General features: G+C 42.2%; 2 protein-coding genes across 6 annotated transcripts in view; one reads left to right on the top strand and one right to left on the bottom strand.

Annotated features, from left to right (window-relative positions):
* Positions 1-4,526, top strand: part of iars2 (isoleucyl-tRNA synthetase 2, mitochondrial) — a 12,593-nt gene extending 8,067 nt beyond the window's left edge. Inside the window, exons 15-23 of the mRNA XM_004554812.5 lie at positions 147-258; positions 337-439; positions 713-835; positions 918-1,049; positions 1,127-1,233; positions 1,310-1,455; positions 1,545-1,735; positions 2,836-2,980; positions 3,223-4,526. Coding sequence (XP_004554869.2) covers positions 147-258; positions 337-439; positions 713-835; positions 918-1,049; positions 1,127-1,233; positions 1,310-1,455; positions 1,545-1,735; positions 2,836-2,980; positions 3,223-3,368 — 1,205 coding nt within the window. The 3' untranslated portion in view covers positions 3,369-4,526. The remainder of the gene's footprint in view (positions 1-146; positions 259-336; positions 440-712; positions 836-917; positions 1,050-1,126; positions 1,234-1,309; positions 1,456-1,544; positions 1,736-2,835; positions 2,981-3,222) is intronic.
* rab3gap2 (RAB3 GTPase activating protein subunit 2 (non-catalytic)) lies at positions 4,519-25,384 on the bottom strand. 5 transcript variants are annotated; one of them, XM_076877830.1, is made up of 36 exons: positions 25,020-25,384; positions 21,302-21,393; positions 20,489-20,606; positions 19,675-19,756; positions 19,176-19,223; positions 19,016-19,091; positions 18,631-18,732; positions 18,367-18,466; positions 17,587-17,607; positions 16,966-17,064; positions 16,454-16,602; positions 16,271-16,350; positions 15,547-15,639; positions 15,301-15,440; positions 14,206-14,401; positions 13,963-14,106; positions 12,722-12,804; positions 12,564-12,628; positions 12,040-12,130; positions 11,806-11,927; positions 11,491-11,701; positions 11,305-11,402; positions 10,744-10,852; positions 10,327-10,487; positions 10,056-10,230; positions 9,547-9,723; positions 8,787-8,893; positions 8,337-8,403; positions 8,160-8,230; positions 8,026-8,061; positions 7,817-7,906; positions 7,084-7,299; positions 6,544-6,633; positions 6,242-6,448; positions 5,907-6,071; positions 4,519-5,073 (listed from the first exon to the last, which is right to left on the bottom strand). In XM_076877830.1, the coding sequence occupies exons 1-36, from the start codon at positions 25,126-25,128 to the stop codon at positions 4,921-4,923; spliced, it is 4,143 nt and encodes a 1,380-aa protein (XP_076733945.1). In that variant the 5' UTR covers positions 25,129-25,384; the 3' UTR covers positions 4,519-4,920. The 5 variants fall into 5 exon arrangements, with proteins under 5 accessions (XP_076733945.1, XP_076733947.1, XP_076733946.1 ...); XM_076877832.1 differs by having other exon boundaries at positions 7,832-7,906; XM_076877831.1 differs by having other exon boundaries at positions 21,302-21,390.

The following is a 25,384-nucleotide window of genomic DNA, read 5'->3' as shown; positions in this document are numbered from 1 at the left end:
ATTGACCCATGGGAGATTACTTTGTAAAGGCTTTAAAGATTTATTAAGAATGTGTTATTGTTGTTAGCTTAAAATAGCTTGCAAATCATTAAATGCTGAACTCAAATTTTATACAGTTTAGCTCAGAGCTCAGCTTTTTCTTGCAGCGGAGTCGGACTCTCGGGCTGACGTTTATGTGGAGGGAAAGGACCAGATTGGAGGCTGGTTTCAGTCATCGCTGCTCACCAGTGTGGCTGTCCGGAACAAGGCACCTTACAAGTGAGCGTGCCTTCCACTCGCCACACAGATGATAATGATACACGGAAAGAAGTGTCTGAAAAATGAATATTGTTGCAGGTCTCTTGTGGTCCACGGCTTTGCAGTCAGTGAGAAAGGAGAGAAGATGTCCAAGTCGGTGGGCAACGTTGTGGATCCTGATGTGGTCATTAATGGAGGGAAGGTAAAACGGATGAAGACGTTTCAACCTGTTCTAGATTTAAAATTAAGATAAAGTTAAATAAATTGTTCACTACAATCTACATGTTGTGTCAGCTACACTCTGCAAATATAGGACTTCACGCATCAAAGATTTCCAATTGTGATTCTTTGATTTTACCATTTCCTTGTTTGCCACTTTAAAAAACACACAAAAAAAGATTTTAAATGAAGCTGAAACTGAGAAGATAAATTTGCATTTCTGTGTAGAAACTTTCTAACCTGTCATCTTTGCCAGGGCCCCACTGAGCCGGCCTACGGGGCAGACGTGCTCCGCTGGTGGGTGGCAGAGTCGAACGTCTTCTCTGATGTCCAGATTGGCCCCTCTGCGCTCAGCTCAGCCCGGGACAGTATCAGTAAGGTACTTTAAGGTGCAGTTTATCTGCTCGCCACGTTCATCTCACCTGCTGCACCTCCTCTCATGGCTGTTGTTTGCCTTCCAGCTGAGGAACACTCTGAAATTCCTGCTCGGAAACCTGCAGGGCTTCGACCCACGACTGCAGGCTGTGGATCCCAAACAGATGCACTACATCGACCAGTACATGCTACACCTGCTGCGCGAGTACAGCATCAAGGTGTGTTTAAGGTGTAGTCCATCCAACTAATGAAACGAGCACATTTGTGCCCCCTGCTGACGTCTCTTTGTTCGCAGGTTACGGACGCCTACAGTGAGTTTGATGCTGGCAGGGTCATCCGTGTGCTGCAGGCCTTCATAACCAGAGAACTCTCCAGCTTCTACTTCAGTATCATCAAGGACAGGTAACATGTCAGAACATGTTAAAGATTCCTTTGCCTCCAGTAGCTTTGTTCATGTCTTTGTCTCTCCGTCGGTCAGACTGTACTGCGATGCAGAGGACTCGTTGGGTCGAAGATCCTGCCAGACGGTTTTAGAGGAAATTCTTGATGGCGTGACGAGATCCATCGCTCCGATCTTGCCACATATGGCTGAAGAGGTGTACCTGCACGCACCGGGACATGACAGTACGTGTCTTTCGATTTTCTGTGATTACTCTTTTACTGCCGCATGCATTCTCCACCACAGCCTTTCTATGTTTTCTGTGTTTCAATAGAAGAGGAGACATTATTTAAAAGTGGCTGGATTAAAAGCAGCTCTGTGTGGCGGCGACCAGGATTAGAGGAGGCTGTGGAAGGAGCGTGTGCCATCAGGGACTCCTTCCTGTCTTCCATTCCTGGCAAAAACGCCGCCAGGTACGACCTCACTGTCGCCATCGAGCCAGGTCTCCTGTTCGAACTCATGGAGGTAAGCTGGCTCTTCATATAAACTGAACGGAAGTGTGTGCGACAGTGCAGAAGGATTGTGTGACAGAAACTTCCATGGGTTTGTTTTTGTGTTGGTTTTGTTAACAACAAAGAAATAGATATAGACTTTAAACTGACCTAGAGATGCTGTATTTGGGTCATCTGTTGTAGTGTACTGCACTAGTACTAGCCCTCTGGTGTAGGATAGTAGGTGTTAGTGAACAACCTGCTGAGCTCAGCAAGCTGTGAAAGAAGCCGGCTGCCGGAGTGAAGGGACGTCCATGATTACTCATTTCTTAATCAATTAAATTTAGACTAGTAAACTTGTTTTAAAGGAAGAAGACCCCCCCAGGTGAACATCCACACGCGCTGTAACTTTGTAAAATGTTACAAATAAATGCATCCATAAATTTAAGTTTATAAATATATACATCATAAATTAGTTAATCAGCTAATTTAGTTGCTTTAGTCTGATTACAGCTTAGTGTGAGAGTCTGCCAACGTCAAAACATTATTTATGATGATGCTAGTTTCTCCTCGTCTCATTCATATTCTCACCTTGAAGCAGAGAGAAGAGAAATATTAATGAATTTGATAGGAAGATGTTGCATCACTCTAAGCATGATAAACGCTTCCCAATATACCCGTCTCAAGCATAACAGTGAGAAAATTAATTGTCTGAGTTTCTCACTCATCTTGATTCATTCTGAGCAGAGTTTGGAAAAACGTTTGAAGTACTCACGAAACAACTTAGAATGGGAGAGCAAAGATTGGCCCATCATCACCAAAACCCATCCAGCTTTTTTTTTAAGTCATAAATGGACTGAAATCCAATTTAAATATCAATTAATATCTGGCTGATTTTACAAGCTACCGTGTCACTTTGCTTAATTACAATTACAGACATTACCTTTACTGGGACAGCTGCTGTTGTGCACTGAAATTGAAAAACTTGTATTTCTGGTGCCTCATATTAGCACTCGTGCATTTTTTGATTTGTGAAACACTGTGCACTACTTTGTACTTGAAGTTTTTAATATATATATATATATATATACACACATACATACATACTCCTGCCATCATCCACTTTACTTCCAGTCTCTCCAGGAGGAGCCCACCTCCACCACCTCCCAGCTGGCTGAGCTGATGATGGCAGCTCGGGTCAACCTGGCCACAAAGATGCCTCGAGACCTGGATCCGGAGGCTCTGCTGAACCATGGCACCTTCCTCATCAACCTGGAGGGTGAGGACCTTCAGCCTAAAACTCCCAGATAAGAGTAACAGCAGCTGATAGCTGTCACAGCAATGCCTTACCTTTTTTTGTAGTATGCAACCATAGTAATCTATACTTTGTCACATAAAGTAAGATTTTGGTGTTGAAATTACTTTTATTCAAACTGCTTTGACAGGATTTTTGCATTTCTATACATTCACAGACCTGCAAATCTTCAAGTTTCACACCAGAATCTGTCTGTGTTTTATCAGGTGGTGTAATCCGCGAGGAGAGCGCCTACAGTATCGCAGTGACGCCCACCTCTGCTGCCCGTTGCCCACGGTGTCGCCGCTACACCGCCAACTCAGCGGATTGCCTCTGCCCGCGCTGCCAGAGCGTCGTCTCCCAGGCTCACTGATGACCTCTGGCTCGGTTTGAAGGGCTGACCAGAGACCAGGTTTTGCACGCCCATCGGAGGCTGTAAAAAGGACTAGAAACATCTGCTGTCGTGCTGTAGTTCTCTCTCAGAGGATGCTTATTGGAAGAAAAACAAAGCCTCAGCACAGGAAGGCAACAAAGCATCTGGTCTCTGAAATGTGTTTTAACAAATGTAAAAAGATGGTCTATAGGTGGGGTTTCCATTCAGAGAGCTTACGTGTGTCTGCGTTCTTTTAAAAAAAATGTGCTACAGCCACATTTGACCCCAAAGGCAAATGTAGACTCGTCACCTCTGGTTTGTAGCGTTTATTTCTCATTTTCTCCCCTAATCTAAACAATTTTTGGTATCAGTTGGCAAGTTTTGGAGCTTTAGAGATGTTTGTTGTCTCGTCTATTAATGAAACCTCGTAATTGTGTTAGAGACACAAGTTTGGGTTGTGTGGTTTGCCTGAGTCTCCAGTTACACCTTAAAACAATCACTTTATCAGCACCTACAGGCTAATTTGTCAGAAGTGCATTTGGATGTAGCGTCCTCAGTTCTCCCTCCCTTGTGTAAAGCACCAAATAAAATGTGCCTCGGATATGTTGACAGTTCTGCTGTCAGCAAAGCTGTACAATCTTGAATGCACTTTGTCATTTAAAAAATTTGAATTTAGTAGATGGTGCTCCTGATATGAACGTCTTGGCCACCATATTTTTGAGATTTTAAAAGGTCCTAAAATGCACTGAATTATTCTAAATTGTAAGCTTGCAATGTTGCTGTAAATGTTGATGTTATCTAGCTGGAATCTTCTTTTGTTGGTGCATTTAGATCATACCTGATCATAAGGATTGTGGATATTTTCTTTTTCAAACATGTATTTCCCTGTTTAGATCTGTCATATTCTGGGGGAGGCAGATGATAAATCCAGGTAATTAAACAGCTCTACAAACCAGAGGAGAAATGAGTGTTTGATTTAGTTGCTCCTTTTACTGTATGGGAAAAGAATGCACTACAGAGTCACTGTGACAGCAAACTGATGCTGGTGGGTACTTCTTTGTATAATAGCTTGTGTTCCTTGTAAACATAAAGAATTCAAAGTTGTCTGACTTATAAATGAAAAAATAAAGAACGGGTCTTCAGACTCATGTTCTCCCAGCTTTAAGAAGCATCTTTATTCTGCATGGGAGCAGCTGGTGTACAGGCACAGCTATTAAAGTTCAGTCTGCATATATAAATAAAAAATCAGGTCCATTTTTCTTGCTAATACATTTCTGATCTGTGAAGAAGAGGAGTCGTCGTCTGACACGGCACACAGGGTGTCTGACTTTAACGTGAGTACTAACACAAATATTTAATCTCATTTGTTGTCACATGCAGGGAAATAAGATGGATTAAAAAAAACAATTAAAAGCCTCTGAATCCATCGTGTTTAACACCACCTATGATTACTGAGCAGAACAACAAAACCTCCAAACGGGGGTGAGAAAGTTCTTTATCCTCTTCCTCTCTGACAGTCTCTCACATTCCAACTATCTGCAGCATCTTCCCCTCAGTCCTCCGTGGTGAGGACCTCTACGGCCTCCAGCAGGTGGAGGGCCAGACTGTACTGAGCGTGGTTCTCCGGCAGTATCTCGATCAGACGACCGACCAGCCGGCTGGTCTGGGGCAGCGGGATCAGGGGACACCGCAGCTCACGTGGGTCCTGCAAAATAAACCACACTTCCAGTTAAAAATGACCAGATGATTTATTTAAACTACATTACACGTCCTGGCTGAGGGGCAGCACTTGCAGCGACCAGTTCCCCCCCCTTTCTAATTTATTACAGTCTCACCAATGATTTCAGTCAGTTTTTATATCTGTAAGTAATAATAAATCAGCCCATTCTCACTCCCAGGATTTTAATTTGTGCTGCTTTTATCTAATTCTAAATTCAGACAAAACTGACATCATTGCACCAATTTCAGAAAGAGCAGCTCACAGGGCACGGTCTGCTCATTGGGTTTCTCCAATCTTCTAGCGTCATTGTGAACTGACTCACTCTCAAACCACCAGTTCTTGCTCCCTAAACCAAACCAGCAGGAACTGGATATAACTGAACTGAAGTGTAACGTTTTTGAGATCATTTAAATTCTATTAAAAATTTTTTTAATACGCCTTAAATTTAACCTATTGTGATTTTAATGGCTAATTATTCATGTTGGACACTCATGACTGTACCAACTTGAGCAAAAGTTAAACAATTTCATGTTATAACAGAGAATCTGTCACTGTGAACAGAACTCAGCAATGACTACATTTTAAAGAAACAAAAAGGAGAAACTGCGGTGCCAGATTCAGTTGAGCAATAGAAAAAAACAACAACACATTGGCTCTTTGGGGACACCAAAGGTTCCTATTTGTTTCTGAAAACACATAAATGTAGAGTTCAAAGACTCTTACCCTGTATGTACACTCAACTATGCACTCTAGTTCTCCAAGCACTACTTGCAAATAACCCTTTAGGAAAAGAGCAGGCTGTAGTGTTGGGATCTCACCATCGCCTTCAGCCACGTGCAGAGGGTGGGGGGCAGGCGGGCCAGCAGCTCCATGGCAGCCTGCGTCTGGTTCTGGCTGTGGAGAAGCGAGTAGCTCAGCCTCTGACCTGTCAGCACCAACAACTGGGAGCCCAAAACATCCTTATCTTCCACCTCTAACATCACCTGAGGACGGGGAGATTAATTGCTTTAAGATTTAAGTTTTCGTGATCTACGGTTTGTGGCTACAAATGTCTTCAGATAACCACACCTAACCAATACCTAAACCAAGTAGTCTTAGTGCCTAAAGTGAGTTTAAGCAAGTTTTCGTGATCTACAAGGAAACAGTTTCCAACCTCTTCTGCCCGAAGATCCAGTCCTTGGCTGTAGAGCTCGCAGACGAGATGCCGCCGCAGGATGTCTGGGTTGACCTGCAGCAGAGAGCCGAGCTCTAAACACAGCGAGGGCCACCACTCGGCTTTGGGTCCGCTTGAAGGAAGTGGAGCGGAGCTAGTGGGATCATCTATAGCCTGAACCCAACCGGTCAGCACCCGCAGGAGGAACTGAAACAGAGGACAAAGTGGAACAGCAGGAGATCAAGCGATGGGTGTGGAACATCATTGTCCGATTACTGTCTGCATTTTGTTCCACCTCTTACCTCCTGTCGCACAGAGACCAAACCTGGGTCCATGTCTCCGCTGGGCATCAGCTGGATGGTCGTCAGGTCTCTGAAGAAAGCATTCTTACCCTGCAAACACACATGTGACACAAATAGATAAACATTAGAAATGTCGGCTGGTATCATTTGTGATCTGTATCTGCCAGCACCGGAGTACCATCAACTGCATTTTTCCTAATGGCAACTTAAGACTGGCTACAAAACATGAATCGACCCGTACAGCCTGGATTTGGATTTACAGAAAGGTGATTTGTTTATATAACTCTGGTTTACATTGTATTAATGCTTAAACGTTTGCATCATTAAGGATGAGGCCGTTGGAACTGTCAGGTCACTGTGGTGGTCAGCTGTCTGCTGTCTCTTCAACTCCCCTAACGTCTAACTAAAAGAAACATGGAGGTGGCTTTACGGAGACTTCAGAACCTCCAGTGGGTGACGGATGGATTCAAATGCAGCAGTGAGTGTCCCTCCATGTCTACGTTTTTGTTCTAAACTTTGGCAGAGTGTCGATCTCCTCACCTTGCTATCAAAAAGGCTGAATGGTTTGACCTTGACACTGAAGGTCATAGCAGCATGTAGCAGGGATGCTAACAGGCAGTGGTGCTGGACCAGCGGGTAGTGAACACCTCTTTGCTCCAGGGCAAGTTCAGCAATGGAAGCTGGGCCCTCGGCTCCAGACCACGCCTCCTCGATGGACAACTCTGGGGCAGAAACCTCCTCCACCGCCGAGTCCGCCTGCACGGAAAAGGAAAATACAGCTAATGAGAGGATTCATTTTCCAATTTATATTAAACACTATTATACATATTCATTAAGAAAAAAAGATCTTGTAGAAAAACCAAAGATATGATTTTATTTTATTCCTAATGCTTACTTTTCAAGCAATTTATTTGATATTTTCAGCAAGAGTGTTCTTCACTACTGCAAGAGTACAGCAGTCATGCAGGTTTTATGTGAATGGCAAGAACAGGAAGAAGTCCTTTTCACACATGCATAGAATAAATCAGGTCTCTGGTGCAGTGTGGGCAGTGTGGGTGGTATTAGTAGCTCTTTTGATCAGGCAGCAGGTGGAAAAAAACTAACAACTAGAAATGCTTTCCCATTATATTGGACTAAAATCCCATTTCTATAAACTTCCTACTGTTGTCGTTCAGTGTTTCACTGCCATGCTAACCACTCTCCATGCTATCACTCTGCTGTCTCCTTTACTTACATAAAACTTCATAAAAGAAAAAAGGCACTGATTCCTAACCAACACTCCAGTCACCTCCATGAGGATATTCAGCAGCTGGACGCAGCAGCCCAGGAAGGACGTCATCGCTTTGTCTCCCATCCCGACATCCTGCACAAAAATTCACAGATCTTTAGTACATGCTTGAAATCTGAATATTTGTATGGACTAATATATTTACCGGCAAATAAACATTTTGAATAGAATTGGTGCTGAAATGTAACTCTTACCCGTCGACACAAGCGATCTTTGGGTGCTTTCCCCACCTGTTTCAAAATAAATCAATAAAATAAGAGATTTAATTCTGTACAAAGTCCCGACACAGTGACAGAGCTCAACTCGACTCATTATGACCAGAACTTACTTTCTCCATGAGAAAGGTTGCTGCTGAGAGACGCTTGGCAATGAATGTGCTCCACATCATTGTACAAACACCTGTGAGGAGTTAAGACATGCTGACTACCGGGGAGGTACTGTCTTCTAAAGCATGCATTGTATTATTGGATCAATAAAACAGACCGAAAGCCAGTGTGGTACTCACCTTGCTGAATATGAGGACTGGAGACCATCTTCAAATGTTCCACAGACCAGCAGAGATATCGACCCTCCTATGAAGAGAAGCAGGTGTGAGATCAGACTGCAGAACTCTTCAGGTCTTTATGAAAATCTGAAAGTTTGCACTTTCTACTATTAAATACAGTATGTGTTAGTTTGCGCACAGATAGAAGATTTACAATGCTGCACCAAACCTCAAGTAAATTTAGCTAATCTTCCCTTCAAGTCTGTCTGCTGCTGCTACATTTTCACCAGTGTTGGCTGTGAGTGATCTAAGCATAGCAGCAGGTTTTGAAATGGTGTAGAAGAGCACAAGGAGACAACCTTGGAAGAGACGTATGCTAATGCTAAATCTGGGAAAGCTTTTTCCTTCTTATGGGTGGAGACGTGTGACTTTGTGATAACGCGTTGTGTGCGTGCTTGTGTATTTGCACACCTCTGGGTCTTTGTTCCACTGCACCACATACTCCCAGCAGCAGTGGGCGAAGAGAAAATCAGGTGAGAGAGAGTGTGGGAACCGCTGGCATACCGCTAACAGCAACTCTGAAAAACACGGAAGAAAACAGAGGCTGATTTGGATTCAGGCTCCATGAAACAATGTGTACTGCAGAACAGGAAATATGACTAATTTGCCTGTCTTCAGCTTACTGTGATTATTTGATCATTAACCAAACCTTGATCATTATGAATAAATACCATACAATGCTATTGTCTTCTGTTAGCCAAAGAGAACTGTCACACTGCACATTAACTGTAGAGAGATCTTTCTATACAAATGTCCAATTTCTACTTTCAATATTCTTGGGCTTTAGCAGACTCATGTGCCCAGCTAGAGTCCAAAATATTTATAGCAATAGACAGTTTTAATTTGATGATCATTGGTTTGACTGTGGTCTATAGGTTGGATGCTTTTAGGTGACCAGACTAGCATTGAGAACAAGCTTACGTTTAATAAGAAAGTTCATAGTGTCATCTGCATAAAAACATATATTACTGATACAGAGGTCCAAAAATAGGCTAAGTAATCGATTTCCATTATTTTACTTTTTGTCTTTTTGAATTTGATTTTTTTTAAATCACCACAAACAACAACACAGCTGACGCCACATTATTCTAGGATTTTCAAGTTAAACTATATCTCAAAATTGCCCAGAAAGACTAACATACCGAACGTGTGTTAATGCCTCAGTCCTCACCTGCTGTCCTGTCTGTGTCCTCTTGGCTTTTCTCCTGCTCATGTCTTTCTTCTTCGTCTCTCTGCTCCACATTGTCATCTGCTTCTTTATTTCCCCTTTTCTGGAGGATTTCCTTGAGCCGCTCTGGGGAAATGTCTTGTCTAAACACCCACTTAGAGATGCTGTCGGCAATACCGCCTGAAACAGACAAAAGCAAACGTTGAATGTATTTGAAATTACTAACTAGGCTTTGGCCAGGCAGTGTATTTGAATGGGTTGTGGCAGTTGTTCCAGATTCCCACACTCCAAAGAAGAATGCAGCCATCAGGGGAAAACTATGGTCAATATCATCAAGACACTGAATTCATGGAGAGAAGAAGTCAATAAAAACAAGGAGTAACTGAGGAGAGAACAGCGATACAGTGCATTTGAATACATTTATGAAGTGAGGAAAAACCAAGAAAAGAAACATGACAAGTAAAAAATGAACTCATACAGCTTGAAGTCTCCCTGAACTCATTTTTCTCTACCTGTGCCTCCCTCCAACAATGTTTTAATAGAGCACTGAACTGTAGCGCCCCCCGTTGCTCCTGGTGGAGGAGGCACCAACAGCAGAGTCTGCAGCACCAGCACGTCTTCCAGCTGGCGAACACACACCACCCACTGCTCCAACTCCAGTGACACTGCCTCCCACTCTGACTGAAACTGACACACACACATTAGTGTTGGTTGATTTTTAAAGGGGGTTATGTTCCTATTTTTTTGCTTAAGACAGTCCTCAAATGCATGACGCCTCTCTACCTTGCTATCAGCTCGGCTTGTGATGCTAGCTTTAGCAGCACGGTGAGCAACCAGTGCAGCCAGCAGGGCAGCGGCAGTGTTGTGGGACTGAACACATGTAGTGCGGACTTGCTGCCACCAGGGGGAGATTGACTGTGTGTCCCATGACTCCTCGACTGCACCTAAACGGAGGGAGAGAAAAAGAAGAGGCCACTCTTATTCTACTTATTCTTCTTTTCCAGTCTGACGGTTACTTCTTGAGGTTCACATTTCTTTCGATTTCTTGTTGTCCAACTGAAGAAAACCACCAGAGCACCAACCAACATCAGCACATCTAACATCAGAAACATCAGATGAATTAGCCCTTCAACCATTAACATATAGAGTTGTATTATTTAGCCTCGCGAACTACACAAACACGACAAGCCTTACAGGTACCTTTCATATCGCTGAGGGCGACAAGTAGTCTGTGGAGGTTTCGAACATTTTCCTCTGGTTTCTGTAGCAACTCCTTCTCCCGATGCAACCACACACTCAACAGCAAAGACTGACAGAAACAGGAAGTATGAACTGAATTAATTACTGATATTTGTTCAAAGACCTATTTGGAGTATATTATACACCCTAATTTCATGTGAGAACATATCAGGCTCCAGACACGCTGGGTAGACTTACGCAGGCAGATAATGAAGTCTGCGTTCTTTCACTCATTAACAGTAAATACTGAATACTGACATCACAATATAAAGTGACCATTACTGAATAAATTACACACCAGTGGGTTGTGGTTCATCTCTGGCAAAGATTTAAAAAGCCTCATATCAGTATTATGTATGTATCATACAGTAAAAAATTAAAAAGATATGCAATTCTATATAAAATTGTATGCACTGTATAAGATTTGTAAGATTTCTCTCAACAGCAGCTACACATCCTGTCACATCCTGATCCCACCTTTCACCCATTCTCTCCCCCCCCCCCCCCCCCGCCCCCGCTTACCAGAAGCTGCTGTGGGCTGATGCCGGCCTGCTGTAGTGTGTAACAAACTTTATGGAGTGGACTTTTTCCACACAGACAACTCCAGAACAAGAAGTTTCCTGCAAATGACAAACAGGAAAAGTACTCAGTCTGAGTTTTGATTGAGTGTAACAGCATTAATGTGCCTACTTATGTTGCCTGCCTTACCCAACTGGTTCCATTCAGTTTCAGACCTACAGATCACCTTAACCTCCTCATCCTCTGTGCACTCCAACTGGGAGAGAAAAGCCTGAGCAGGCAGGGGGGAGTCAGGCGAATCCTGGGCAAACGAAACACTGGGTCTTGGTGTGAACTGGGCATAGCGCTGCAAGGTCGGTGCAACACGGGACAATTCCTCCTCTATGCCTTCAAGGGAGTCCTGCAAGGATGGAAGAAAGAAATACTGGAATAGCACCGAGGTTTCAGCTCACCACCTCTAAAGAAGCTCTTAATTTCTTTAAATCTCTGTGTGTGTGTTCTCACATTTTCAGCGGTTTCCTCGACATCTGCGGCAGAATGCAGTTGCTGGATGTCTGTGTAGAGCTGCAGTAGTTTGAGCTGTGATGAGCAGAGCTGAAGCAACTCAGCATCCACTTCCCCAGGCTCTGAAGTGCAGAAACAAAAGGAGAAACAAGCTCAGGGTGATTATGAGATACAAGTTCCTGACACTTTTTTCTTTCATATTACATTTCTTTCATCAGTAAACGTATTCTTTACCTTGCCGTTTCAAAGTGTCATCTAAGGCACGTGTGATGTTAACAAGACAAGAGACAGGAGTGTTTTTATTTGACAGAAGAGACTCCAGTGCCTGAAAGAAAATGGAGACACTGAAATTCATATGACATCATATTCAACTGACAAAAAGAGTTTTAAGTGAATAATGGCAGCAGTGGTGTTCAGTTCGGTTGCAACCACAATTTAAAATCACCTGGAAAATAAAGGATATTTACATATAGGGCCAGTGTGCCCAAGAAGACTTGAACAGGGGCCCAGGATTGAGCTGCTGGACCAATCAGGGCTGTTCAAGTATTTGAAAAGATAAATTACTTGGGTTCCTGTCCCATGTGAAAGAAAAGTAAAAGTTGCTTCATCATTCTTAGACTTAACAGACTTTTAATTTTAATCTCTTTTTCAATTTATATTTAGTTTTCAGTTGCAGGTTGGTTAGATTTAGGAGAAGTCTGTAATTAGAGTAAAACAGGGCCATTTAAAACAATAACCACATCAGATTTTGGTCGTACCTGCTTCTTAACTGCAGGGTGTTTGATATCTAGTACGATGCTTCTGGCTTCACTCTCCAATATATCTAAAGGAACACAGAGTCATTAATAATATAATACTGTATAACACATGAAATATATTTGAACATGAAACCTGACATCTCTCGTCATGCACTTACCAAGCTCAATGTCTCGGCTCCTTAGTAGGGTAGTGAGTTTCTTTACCAGGTGCATATCTTTGGCTCGCTCGCTCTTCTTATCACTGAAGTGAAAAAGACAGAAAGATGGAGTTAGAGGGGACTTTTGCTGCCGTCGTGCAGTAGGTTTTTTGTTTGTGCCTTTTGGAGATTTTTTAAGGCAATTATCTGACAATAATAATAATAATAACTTTATAAACCTCCACAGAGCATGCCTGCCTAATATCTTGAGGGAGGTTGTTCCACAGAAACGGGGCAGGGAAAGAAAAGGCACGCTCTCCAATTGTCTTTTTTCTGGCTCTAGGAACCTTTAGAAGGCCAGAGTCCTGAGATCGTAGAGCACAGGATGGAACATAAAGGTGTAAAAGGTCGGAGAGGTATGAAGGTGCCGTTTAAAGCCTTGTAGGTGAGCAGCAGGACCTTAAAATCTGCTCGAACCTGACAAGGTAGCCAATGAAGAGATCTTAGTACAGGGGTAATGCGCTCAAATTTCCCAGATCATGTTAAAATGCGAGCAGCTGCATTTTGCAGCTGTAGACCTCTAAAACTTTTCTTTGGTAGCCCAGAAAGAAGAGCATTACAATAATCTATACGTGAAGACACAAACGCATGGACAAGAACGCCTGCAGTGTTTCTTAACAAAACTTGTCTGATTCTGCTATGTTCCTCAAATGACAAAGGCGGTCTTTGTTATCTCTTTTACACGAGACTCGAAGGAGAGCACCATGTCGGACCACACGCCCATATTTCTCACCGTTTGGTTATGTGTACCAATAACCTGTCAAAGGAGTTTTTGCTGTGAGTAAAATTCACAGATTTTACCTGGATGTTACTTAACAATAATTAGCACGTATCCAAAGCCAGTCATTTACATAGCAAACATAGCCACACAACATATTCTGGGGTACCAAAACAAAACCAGCGGTCAGTTCAGAAAGTCCGTCTTTACAGCTGAAGCGTACAGAATGATCATTCAACCTGTGGGAATCCTATGACAAGAACTGATTTTTTTGAACCTCACAGAACCAGGAAGTTGCAGCTCTTCAGATCCAACCTAATGTCAAATATTCATGACTCTTTGTGTCAGATTTAAGAGTTTTTAAAGGTGGGGAAAATCTGACCTAAGAAAGTGGGCAAGACTCTGCAAAATTGATTTTTTCACTGCACCTGCATTCATTTTAATCACCTACATGACAGCCTGTCCTTTTAGTCTGCGTACAAACCTGAGAGCCAGGTGGAAGGGAATGTTCACGGTCCTCAGAACTCCTGTGATTGGATCAAGCAGACACACCTGCTGTGTGTGGAGCTGCCAACCCTGACTGGTCACACTGTTCACCCCCATCAGACGGTAACCAGCATACAGCAACCTGCAACACCGTACAAGCAAATATTTTGTTATATTCCAACTTCAGGATCAAATGAGATTCTTCTTCAGTAAGAAAATGTGGGAGCTTCACGGTGTGTACCTGCAATGTTTGCCTACAGTGAAAGCTCCAACCCGAGGCCCCTGTTGCATTGCCCAAACCTCCAGGATCCCCCTACGAGGGGCGTAGATGACGAGGAACAGAGCGTGGCGTCTGGGGAGGGACGCCGAGGGGGATAAATCCCGCTCGCTACGCTCCTCTGGAACCTGCAGCCAACCCAACTGGGCATCTCTGTAACCTGGAGATAAATGTATGATTGGGACATTGTTAAGATTTTATTAATAATGACACAGGCCGAAGAAGGAATCATAGTAAAAATAAACATTACAGTGTTTAGGGCAACTCCTGCTACACTGGAAAGCTCTTTAATTAATTATTTTTAAAGTGGCCCCAGCTAGAAAAGCAGCATAAGATTAAACATAAATCTATGAAAACAAAAAGGAAACATCTTCATCTGATCACCTGTACAAAGATTAGATTATAAGATTTTAAATTGGGCTGTGACATTTTTAATGTATAAAATACCTGATCTACAGACCTATTTTAATATCATACTGAAATTATAAATGCAATGAGATAGAGCTGCATTTCTAGCCCATCTAATGATGCTCAATTTCTCTGGCAACATTCAGATAGTAGGTTAAGAATTAGGTGTTCACAACATGAATGCATCGATCCATCCTGCCTTTTATCAAAGGTTCAGGCTGCTGATGCTGGTGTATTGCTGTAGGGATGGTTTTTTTGGCATAATTTGGGCTCCTTAGTACCAACTGGTCATCAACTGATTATTGTTGATGACCATGTCCATTACATCCTTTATGACCACAGTGTACCCATCTTCTAATGGCTGCTGCAGCAGGAAGTGTCAAAGCTCAAATCATCATTTTAAACTGATTGCTTGAGCATGACAGTGAGTTCACTGTACTCAAATAGCCTCCACAGTGACCAGATCTCAGCCCAAAAGAGCAACTTGGACATGTCGTGGAACAGGAGGTTTGCATCATGGGTGCACAGGCCACACATCTGCAGTAAATGTGCGACACTATCCTGCCAATATGGAACAAATTTCTGTATGTGTTTCTATTACATATGTGTGTCACTCACAACGAGTTGTTCTTCCACGTGTTTACACCTCACCTTTCCACATGCGAATGGCGATGCCCCTGGCCAAGTCCAGCAGTGTGACTCGGCCAAAGTCATCAGTCACTCCAGCCAGCATGTTGCACGGGGACAGACATATCGACTCGCCATGCCGCCGAGAGTCTGGGAGACCAAATCTGCAAAGGAGAGCAGCAAGTGTGCTGAGGTCAGGTTAGGTTTTCAGTCTCAACAGCACACAGTCGACGACGACTGGATTTGTGTTTTAGATGTCCCAGTTCGTACCTGATACTTAAAGGGGTGGCAGGCTCCACCTTGGGCTTCTGTTTCTGGGGAGCCTCCTCTTCGTTCTTGTTTTTGTTCCATCCCAACCACCCGCTGAGAGGGAAATGACAAGTGACGATAGAAAAAATAGAAAGAGGAAAAAGAAAAAGCGAGTGAGAAACAGTAAGCAGGAAACTTCAAACACAGATCTTCCGTCTCCAGATGCTTTCCAGCACACTGACCCCTGACTTTGGCTTGGAAACAACTTCTCCACTGGATGAGGCATTTGTCTTTGCCGCCTGTGCACTTATGCCCTGTGCTTTGATACAAGCCTCCAAAAACTATCCATTTGTCGGATCATTTTATTGGAGCCCAAAGACTCTGGACCGTTTTTGACTTAGTTGTGTCTAAGTATTTGTTTGCTTACAAGAATAATGAACTTGGATTTAAAGTTAATGAGCACAATGAAGAGTTTAAATTATATTTATGTCACAGCTTAAACATATAGCTGCATAGCAATTGTACAACAGTGGAAATCATCACTGTATGATCTAGGAAAATAAAAATGTAAAAAAAATTAAAATAGGACAGAGAACCTAAGCTTGGGGAACACCATGTGATTGGGCTACACACACACACACACACACACACACACACACACACACACACACACACACACACACACACACACACACACACACACACACACACACACACACACACACACACACACACACACACACACCTGGCAGCACTGAAGAGGGCTGAGGTGAGTTTACTGGCCACTGCCATAGCCACGTGGGACAGCAGAGGCTGAGAACTCCCCTATATACAGTTAGGGACACAAGGAAAAGCAGATTTTTTTGTTAATTTTTGAACTGCAGGCGATTATAGTCATGATACATACCCATTTTGAAAATATAATTACCTCTATAGCATAGTAAAAGCCCGTGTATGGCCCAGATCCTACAGTGACATACTGGCTCATGGCGGGGGGGCTGCCTTTGACTGAGGCGTTGAATCCTCCCAGGATAGATGCGTTCTTCATTTGATCAAAGACACACAGTGTCATGATGCCTAAAAGCAGAAGAGTTACTTACTGTCATCTGGATCAATCATAAAGATAAATCTGTAGACTCTCCATCTGAATTTATCACTTTAAGAGTAAATATCTCAGTTGAAATATGTAAAGGTGAATAATATATCCGTCAGATGGATAGAGTCTTTTTTGACTAACACTGGTTAGTGTTATCTCTCCAGTTCTATTTGCTCTACTAAAATGAATGAAGGGCTAATTCATCTGATGTTGTAAATGTGAATGACACAGTCGCATCTGCAGATCCAAAACATTATGATGTTTAATATCATAAGTTAATCCATTATGCAGCAGCCAACCACCAGCATGAATTATCAGTGGAAAGCTCTCAAACAGACTCTTACCCACGCTGCTGTGGTCCACAATGGTGTCCATTTCCTGCAGACCCCACTTCTTATAGGCCAGAGGAGGAGGCTGGATCACATCATTACCTGCTGCTGCAGCTGATCAAAAGGAGGTTAAGTTAGTAAGAAGCAACAACTTTAATAAAACAGTATTTTTTTATTATCTATTAGTCAACTTTAACTCTACTAAGGTCTAAACAGGGTTTGTCTTGGGTCACACAGAGTATTCAGAGTTATTATAGGAGCAGACAACAAACACACAGAGCACTAGATCAAATGCTGCTGAAGCTTGGCTCCCCAGATAGCAAACACATCTGGACCTGACCTGGGGCCACTTTTGGTTCTAGCAAATGTAGGCCCAGGCTTCACTGAAACGTCACCTGATATTTGGCCCATGAGAGGCAGACCTGTGGGTGTGTTTAAGCAGCCAAACAGACACTAAATCAAGGCCAAATACGGCCCAAAGAAAACTGCAGATGTGGGCCACGTTTGGGCCAAACACTCATTGTTATCTGGGTACTACGCTCCAAACTGTTTATACTTCAGGTGATTGTGTTTGTGGGGTGTGTGGGGTTTGTGGGGTTGGGGTTCTGTATAAGTAGGTTGGTTTCACCTTAGTACCTGAATGCTTTGTGGCAAACACTTTCCAGCCAGCAAGCAAGTGAAAAACATCTTCTGTTAACACACTGCAAACAGTACTGAGAGATTATGCATGTTTTGTTTTTTTCAGCTCAGTTTTGGCTTTTGAGGGGTTAACTACAATTGTAAGCACGCTAATCCACATACAGTCAGGCTGACAAGTCTGTTGCCTCCCTGTGCAGGAAGGGAGAAAGTTTTCCTCATATGTGTTGCAACTTCTCACCAAAGTGTCTGACTTACTTAGGAGAGCCACTTTATATATTTCACACTGACTATATTAACAGTGGCCATATACATTTGGGGACTCACTGTGGCATGTAATTTATTTATTTTAAAATCTATTTGCAAGTACGTTCAGTTTACTTGCTGAGCAATTTTGAAAGTTCAGGCACTGCTAACCAGCTAGCTCTGGTCCATCCTTTGATATCATTTTGTGGATCCCTCATCCTGTGATTGGCAATCTTTCTTCATCTCTGGTGGATCACTAACCAGAACCTGGAGAACCACCTTGTAGAAAGTGCAGAGCAGAAAAAGGACTACCAGCTGCAGTCCAAGATGATAAAGTTGGAAGATATCTGACTTTAGATGAGAGTATCTCCAAAGGGGCAGCTGAATATAATGTTCAGGGGGGCATGCTATATACCCTATTATAAATGCAAATAGATGTGGCCATTTTTTTGTGCACACACACTGCTGCCACAAACACAAACTAAATGTCTGACTGAACTTTCTTCCTACAAAGACATAGAGAAGCAGCCGTACCTCTTGCCGCCTGATTCCTGCAGGCCCGCAGAGACTGAAAGAGGCTGAATCCATCTATGGTGACCATTGCAGCAGAGTAGAGGATGCTCAGCTCCTCGTGCTGCAGACAAAAAATAAAATCAACAATCAACATTAGCTCACAGATCAGGATTATAATCTTCATGCTCAATGACAATCACACAACTGAAACAGACTGTCACTTTGATTTTGAATATGAATATAATCCTCACACACACCTCTCTGAATTTGAAGAGTGCGTGTTACCTGCTCAGTTACTCCAGGGTGGCGAGGGATCTCGTAAGTGCGACACTTGAGCCTCAGTACCGGGTCCTCGTGTAGCAGCTGGGCAAGGAGCAGAACGCCGCTCTGATGGGACACAATTGATAGTCAGGGCTGGGTGAAAACACATCAACATTTAAAAAATATATCAATGTCATTCTAGCAGAAAATTAAACCATGCATGATTTTTTAAATCAGTACAGATTGATTCTGCTTTACCTAAAAAGTTTTAGCAAAGTAGTGCCAATGTTTGCAACTTTGCACTCTGATTTGAGCAAAACTGCTCTGCATGAAGGGAGAGACAGTCACATCACACTTTCTTGTCTATAATTCAAAGAATTATTGAAGACGTTATAGATTAAAAAGGTACCTCAGTGTAGAAACGGACATAACCAGATGTAAAACCCACGACTACACATGTCCAGTCAGGCCGCCCAGTGGAGCTCCTGAAAAATGTATTGAGACATGAAGTGAAGATAAACACACACAAGCACTTCCCCTCATTTAGTTCACAGATAAATAAATCTCACCTCTTCTGACTTGCCAAGGGAATACAAATGGTGCTGCTCACACACTCTCTATGAGGAAACAGAAATCAGACTTAGAGTCATGTCACATATATTTGATGTATTTACATTCTAGCTAAGGTTTTTAATTATCATAATTTTTAATGTATTAATTGAGTTTTGCCTTCTGATAAACTTCTTATTTAATTTCTTCTTGTAAAACAGCAACGTAGCCAGTCTGAAAAATTAGGTCAAAAACTGCAGTTCCTCTAACGGCCACTTGAGACTTTCATGTTTAAACCCAGTACAAAAAACTGTTTTGGTTTCTATAGCTGAATTCCTACATTCATCAAAACTGTAGGGGTGTCATTTTAGTAAAGGTCCACTTTTTAAACTGAACTAAGGATAACTGATCTGTCTCACTTCCATCCTCCAATTCAATCACCTGGATAATTCGCCAACAGGAGCCATTATCAACCTTTTCCACAATGACTGTGGGTAAGTTAACATATTGTTTTCTCACCCTTCCTCAGTGCTAAGAGTTCCAGTCCAAGATACTCCCAGAGTCATCTCTTCTCTGCCGCTGTCATCTGTTCGCCATTTAGCTGTAAGAATAAAGAAAGATGAGGAATACTTCATTTACTACAGTTGGGAAGCTCCTTAATTTCATTGACACAAATAAAATACGACAAGCAAGAAGAAAGGTACATAAAGCAATCAGAACCACAAACAAAGCAACTGGTTATTAAATCTAAAACCGTTAGTTCTGTCCAGGTAAACCTGGATTTGCATAAACTGGACACAAAGTAAGCAGCTACTGCTGTTGCTCAGAGGTGAAAGGTGGCACATAGCCTTTGTGACAAAGTTTGGGTTAAGCCATATATTGACCTTTATATTATTACATTGCATTCATATTATTATTATTATTATTATTATTATTATATTCCGATCAACTACATGCTTAGCCCTATTGTTGGGTTGGCTAAAGCAAACAATTTGTTTCTACTTTGCTTCGGGAAACACTTCTACTTCCAAGGGTAAAAGTATTACTACACCACACCACGACTAGCTAGAGGAAATTATTGGTGCTGCTCATGAGCTGCTCCTGCTTGAATTTGTGGACACTTTAGTGCCCAATAGTCTATTTGTCAACAGGCTTCTGTGAAAAAGGTAATAAATAGAAGGGTCCTAGGCCCTCCTGACATGAGGGTTAGTGGTGTCGTATGAGAGCATCTGATGAGGACATGGGATGCTTTTCCATAGTGAGACACAAAACGAACAGTATGAAAGAAAACTCCAGAGTCACATATCAGGGTGTGCGTGTCTGAGAATCTGACCTGAGAGAAAGGCCGCCTTCTGTTCACGGGCCACCACCAGCAGGTCAGCGCAGGGCGACAGGGACACGACACAGTCCTGCAGCCACGGTTCACCCTGCCCGCCAGCATCATCCGCGACCTGCAGAGCAAAGGAGATCTTCAGACCTATGCCACCTTTAGAAGTGCGCATTGAGCGCTTATATTCTAATATTATATGACATTGTAACAATAAAATGAGTGTTTGTCCTATGTCACAGCCAATGACAATATTATCAGTAGTTGATTCAAATGTAAAATAGGTCATATTTTTGAATTGCTAAAGGCTTTTTTAACGGACAATGTCTGACCACACCAACCCAACACAGAAGTCCAACACAAACTCCACACATGGACTAAAAGAAAACTAACGCTGATGTGGCTTCAGACAGGATTTTTGCAGCATCCATGCAGCATAGATGCATTACAGGTAGCAGGCTGACTGCATCTTGCTTGCTAACATTACTGCTATCAAAATCACATCTGAGTGAAAATGCTTATTAGCTTCGGTGTCAAAGACTACTAATTTTAGCCATCAGTAAATTGTGTAATGGCACAAAACATTAATGTCTGTAATAGCAAAAGTGGTGGTGGTTATCCAGCTAGTTGTAACTTCATTAACGATATTATTATATGTCATTATACGACATGCATGACACATAGCGCAGTACACTGCGCAGGTCTCATCACTGCACAGACAACTTTAAGAAAAATGACAGAATGACACATTCTTTCCCTGTAAATAAATAGACATCAACTTAAAACACCAATAATGTCACATTCCACAATGAGACAAACCTTTTTATCAGAGGTGGATTCCTCCTCTTTATTATCACCACCTTCCCATGCCGACTCCCAGTCAGAGGTGTCCCAAGACAGCTCATTATCTTCTGAGTAAGAGGCAGGAAACAAATAAATAAATAAAATAAATTTTAAAAATGGGTCAAGTTTGTGATGCTTGTACGGTGGCTAAAACAGAGTGTAGAGAAGAGATGAATGCAGTGACTAAGATAAACTCAAAAGACTCGAAATGTGTGTTGGTTTTTTGAAGCCACATGATGGAACTGCAAGTTATCAGCTAGCTAAGCTAGCAAGCTGCATTCATAGGTACCAGCTATTTAATAGCAAGTGCCAAACAAAGTATTCGAGTATGAGCTGGAGCGCAGATTTTTTTGACAGTCTGTTTGCACAATTAACTGCACAGCAAGCAAAATAATTTCTCAGGTAATTGGGCACCAAACGGACAAACATACTAAGGAGGTCCAGTCTAGGGAGTCCAATTAGCTGAGGTGAACCCTGGCAGACAGTTAGTAGCTACAGCCGCCTGAGTTAGCATCCACATGTCAAAGAAGCAAACTTTAAGCATTAATCAGAATCAGAATATTTTAATAATCCCTAAGAAATTTTTAACAAAATTTAAACATGTGAGTTATATAAATATTTATCCCTTGTATCAATGTTATAAAGGAGAAAATTAGCTATAAAAAAATCAAACCTGTTATATGCAGCAGGATGTTAACATGTTAAGTTCTGCTATACAGTTGAAAGAACTGTAAAGAAGGGGTGCAGAAGTCATAGCTGCTACATAACTTTAGCTGCTACATAACTGTGGCAGCTAAAGTTGAGCAGTCAGAAGCTCTGTGCCAAAGGGAAATGAACTAATAATATAGCAACAGCGTAAAGCTCAGAAATCAGGAGGAAATCCTGCTGCTTTACGCCTTGGCACTTCAGTGTCCCCATGACGACAGTGCGTGTGTGTCTGCAGGCATCAGTATGAAATGACGCATGAATGCAACACATCCAAGCACCCTTTCTATCTGCCCTTTCTGCTGAGCATCCTGCAGTGACACCCTCAGGGACCTCATGTGCAATGACTCACACTTAAAAAGACCTGCAGATTTCTCCTCCTCCGACTGATGGATGCAAACAACAACCTAATACCAGCAATATTTGGTGGATTAGTGAACTTGGGATAGTTGACATATAACTGTTTGCTACCTGGCGTCTAGCTACAGATTTATTGTTTGGCCAAAATAACCACATTATCACACCGAAGATTAGAGCAGGGTGATATGGCCAAAAATATTTATCGCGATATATATTTGAAAATTTGCGATAACGATATAACCGACGATATAATTGATGCGAGACAAAATAGAACTCCACAACATTACTAGCGCAAAAAGACAACCTTCCATTTATTTTCACTTAAACAAGAAGCTGGTTTTTATGTACATTAAAGCTTTATAAAAATGTAACAGTGCAAATGCAAATTCCTTGCTGAAAGTTTAACCAAAAGGCATTTCCAGTAGAAATGGGCTGGCATATCCTGAGCATAACCACGTATAATATGGTTATATGGTTAAAAAGAGGTGCTTTGCAACATTAAACTGCAGTGTGCAGTACGCATTTTTCGGACCATAAGGTGCACGGGATTATAAGGCACATTAAGCGAAACAAAGCAGTCAGATAAATCAAACTTTATTAAACTCATTCTTCTTGCTTCCTCCACTTCTGTACCATTGATTCATTAATGTTGAATTCTCTGCAGCTGCTCTATTCCCATGTTGTTGCAGTATATTAATGACTAACCTCGTATTGTGGATGGATTATCTCAGTTGTTCTCCTGACTGAAGTTTGGTCCGTTTACAGCATCCTGCCATGCGATTGCATTTGTCTCTAACCATGAAGAACCTTCACGTTAACTTTTATAAGTGGAAAAGTGTTAGTGTTCGTCCTCCAGCTTCACTGTTTATGTTATGCTAACATAGCTGTGTCGCTAGCGATCACGTAGCACATCATTATATACCAGCTAGCCCAACTTCAGTAACCCTACAAACGTCACTGCTGTTTAGTTTCCTGTCTTCATTTATGTTGGAAGTGATAGCAGAGCTGTACGTTTGATTTTTTTCAGAAATCTCTCAGTCAGAACATGCAATATCATGCTTAGGTAACTAGCGAAACTAGCGAGCTAACTTCCGCTAGCTTCCTGCTAACTTCTAACTCCGTTAAATGTAATAACTTTTGTTTTCATGGATGCCTGGAAGTTAAACTTTATAGTTACACCTGGTAAAGCAGCAATGCTGATCGTTTTATTAAAGATGAAAGAATTTAGAAAGTTTTTAACTCTAAGTGATGCTGCAGTGTTGTTTGACCTGAAGAATACGGAGTTTAGGACCCAGATTACTCCCAGATTTAAGAGCATCTTAGTCCGACAACTATGACAATAACAACGGCCGCTTGCATGTTCTGCAAAAAAATGTGCTTTGTTGTGTATCTGATGGACAAACACCAAACCAGTTCCACATCACGGAAGTTGCACCATTTTTACAAACCAATTCTGGTTCATCTGTTTCACTCAACAATCGGCCATGTGCGTATGAAAACAAAGGCACTGCGCATGCGCGTTTTACTCCCATTCTATCGCGATATTTCATTTTCCTATCGTTGCCTAACATTATACCAGTATTACCGTGAACGGTATAATATGGCCCAGCCCTACCGAAGATTTAGAATGATGTGATCGGCCAAAAGAACATCTCAGATGAGGCCATCCGTGCTATGAGGAAGTCTTGATACTGAGCTTAATGATCATGCTGTAATCGGCCCATGGTTCTTTTCTCAAACACTGAAATATTCTGTGTCAAAGTTATGTGTCTTGCAAATTGGTGCACAACATTTCAAATTCACTTAAACTTCACATGGTTGATAAAACACCTCCCCCAAAGTCATAACAGGAAACGAGATGTTCTATACTGTGACATACTCCTAACACTTTCACCACATCCATCTTCAGTATGGTCAGAAAGTCCTTCAGTTAAGGGACCCTCACACTTGACAATCGTAAGGTATGCCCACCCCAAATCATATCCTGTTTTTCTTCTAGTAGTACTAAAATGTACTAACCAGACATAAAACTAACGACTGAGCCTATAAACATATCGGTAAAGTGCTTACTGAGGTCACAGATCAAATGAGCAATAGGCTCATTTTCTCATGGACATCTATACGATCAGACTTCTTTTAAAATAGAGGAGTCGCCCCCTGCTGACCACGTGGAAATAATGCAGGTTTAAGATGTTTCCTTTTCAAATTTGGAAGCTACATTCATCTTTCATATACACCCCATGTGTTTGACATCAACAGGTTGAAATATAGTAGCATTTCTGTATTGACTTCCACATAGCGGAAAAACGAAATGATGCATATAACATTGCGTGCAAAACGAGTCCAGGCCTGAATACAACCATACAAGGATTCACCTGCAAACAGCTGCAAGCTGCTTTTGATTCTGGACTCACAAAAGGCACATTAAGGCGGTGAATATTTCATTTATTCCGTTGTAACATGATAAAACTAATCAACTAACCAAAACTAGTTATGCACACTTTATCCGCATTTTCAAACCACTTTACAGCACCGAGGTCACTTTTCTAATGCTGCGAGCTGCTATCTGAGCTACTGTCACTTCAGTTCGAAGCTGCAGAAGACCCCTATCCTCCTCCTGTATCGTTACCTGTTTGACTCTTCTCTTCGACTGGCTCGCTTTTCTCGTTCCGAAACAAGAAGTGCCGGACCGTTTTGAACTCTTGAAGCCGACAGAACTCAAATAAGCTGCAGGACATCCCTCTTCCGTCCCGTCCGGACCCAAGAAGACGAGAAACAGCCTGTTAGCTTTGCTGCTAACAGTCCAGTTGTGGAAGAAATGCGCCCAGTATTACACTCCTGCTATCGCGACAACTTTATGACAGCGCTGTCACAAAGAAAGGATTTTCTAAATGTCCTATACTACCCCCTAGACAAGTACAAACCACTGCCCGCCGCTCTTATTTTTCCCTAAACTTCCCACCCTCAGTCCTGATGACACATCATTAGCATAAT

This window comes from Maylandia zebra, linkage group LG19 (genome assembly GCF_041146795.1).
Source record: "Maylandia zebra isolate NMK-2024a linkage group LG19, Mzebra_GT3a, whole genome shotgun sequence".
Lineage (NCBI taxonomy): Eukaryota > Metazoa > Chordata > Actinopteri > Cichliformes > Cichlidae > Maylandia > Maylandia zebra.
Note: the sequence above shows the minus strand (reverse complement) of the source record. Positions and strands in the feature narration are given on the sequence as shown.

Bases quoted from the DNA above. Each gene is read 5' to 3' on its own strand.
- rab3gap2 (XM_076877830.1), bottom strand. From the start codon at position 25,128: ATGTCCTGCAGCTTATTTGAGTTCTGTCGGCTTCAAGAGTTCAAAACG. The intron at 7,300-7,816 runs GTTAGGAATCAG...TTTTCCGTGCAG, and splicing joins TGGAGGTGACTGGAGTGTTG to GCGGACTCGGCGGTGGAGGA. The intron at 5,074-5,906 runs GTGAGATCCCAA...TTTATTTTGCAG, and splicing joins GCACGTGGCTGAAGGCGATG to GACCCACGTGAGCTGCGGTG.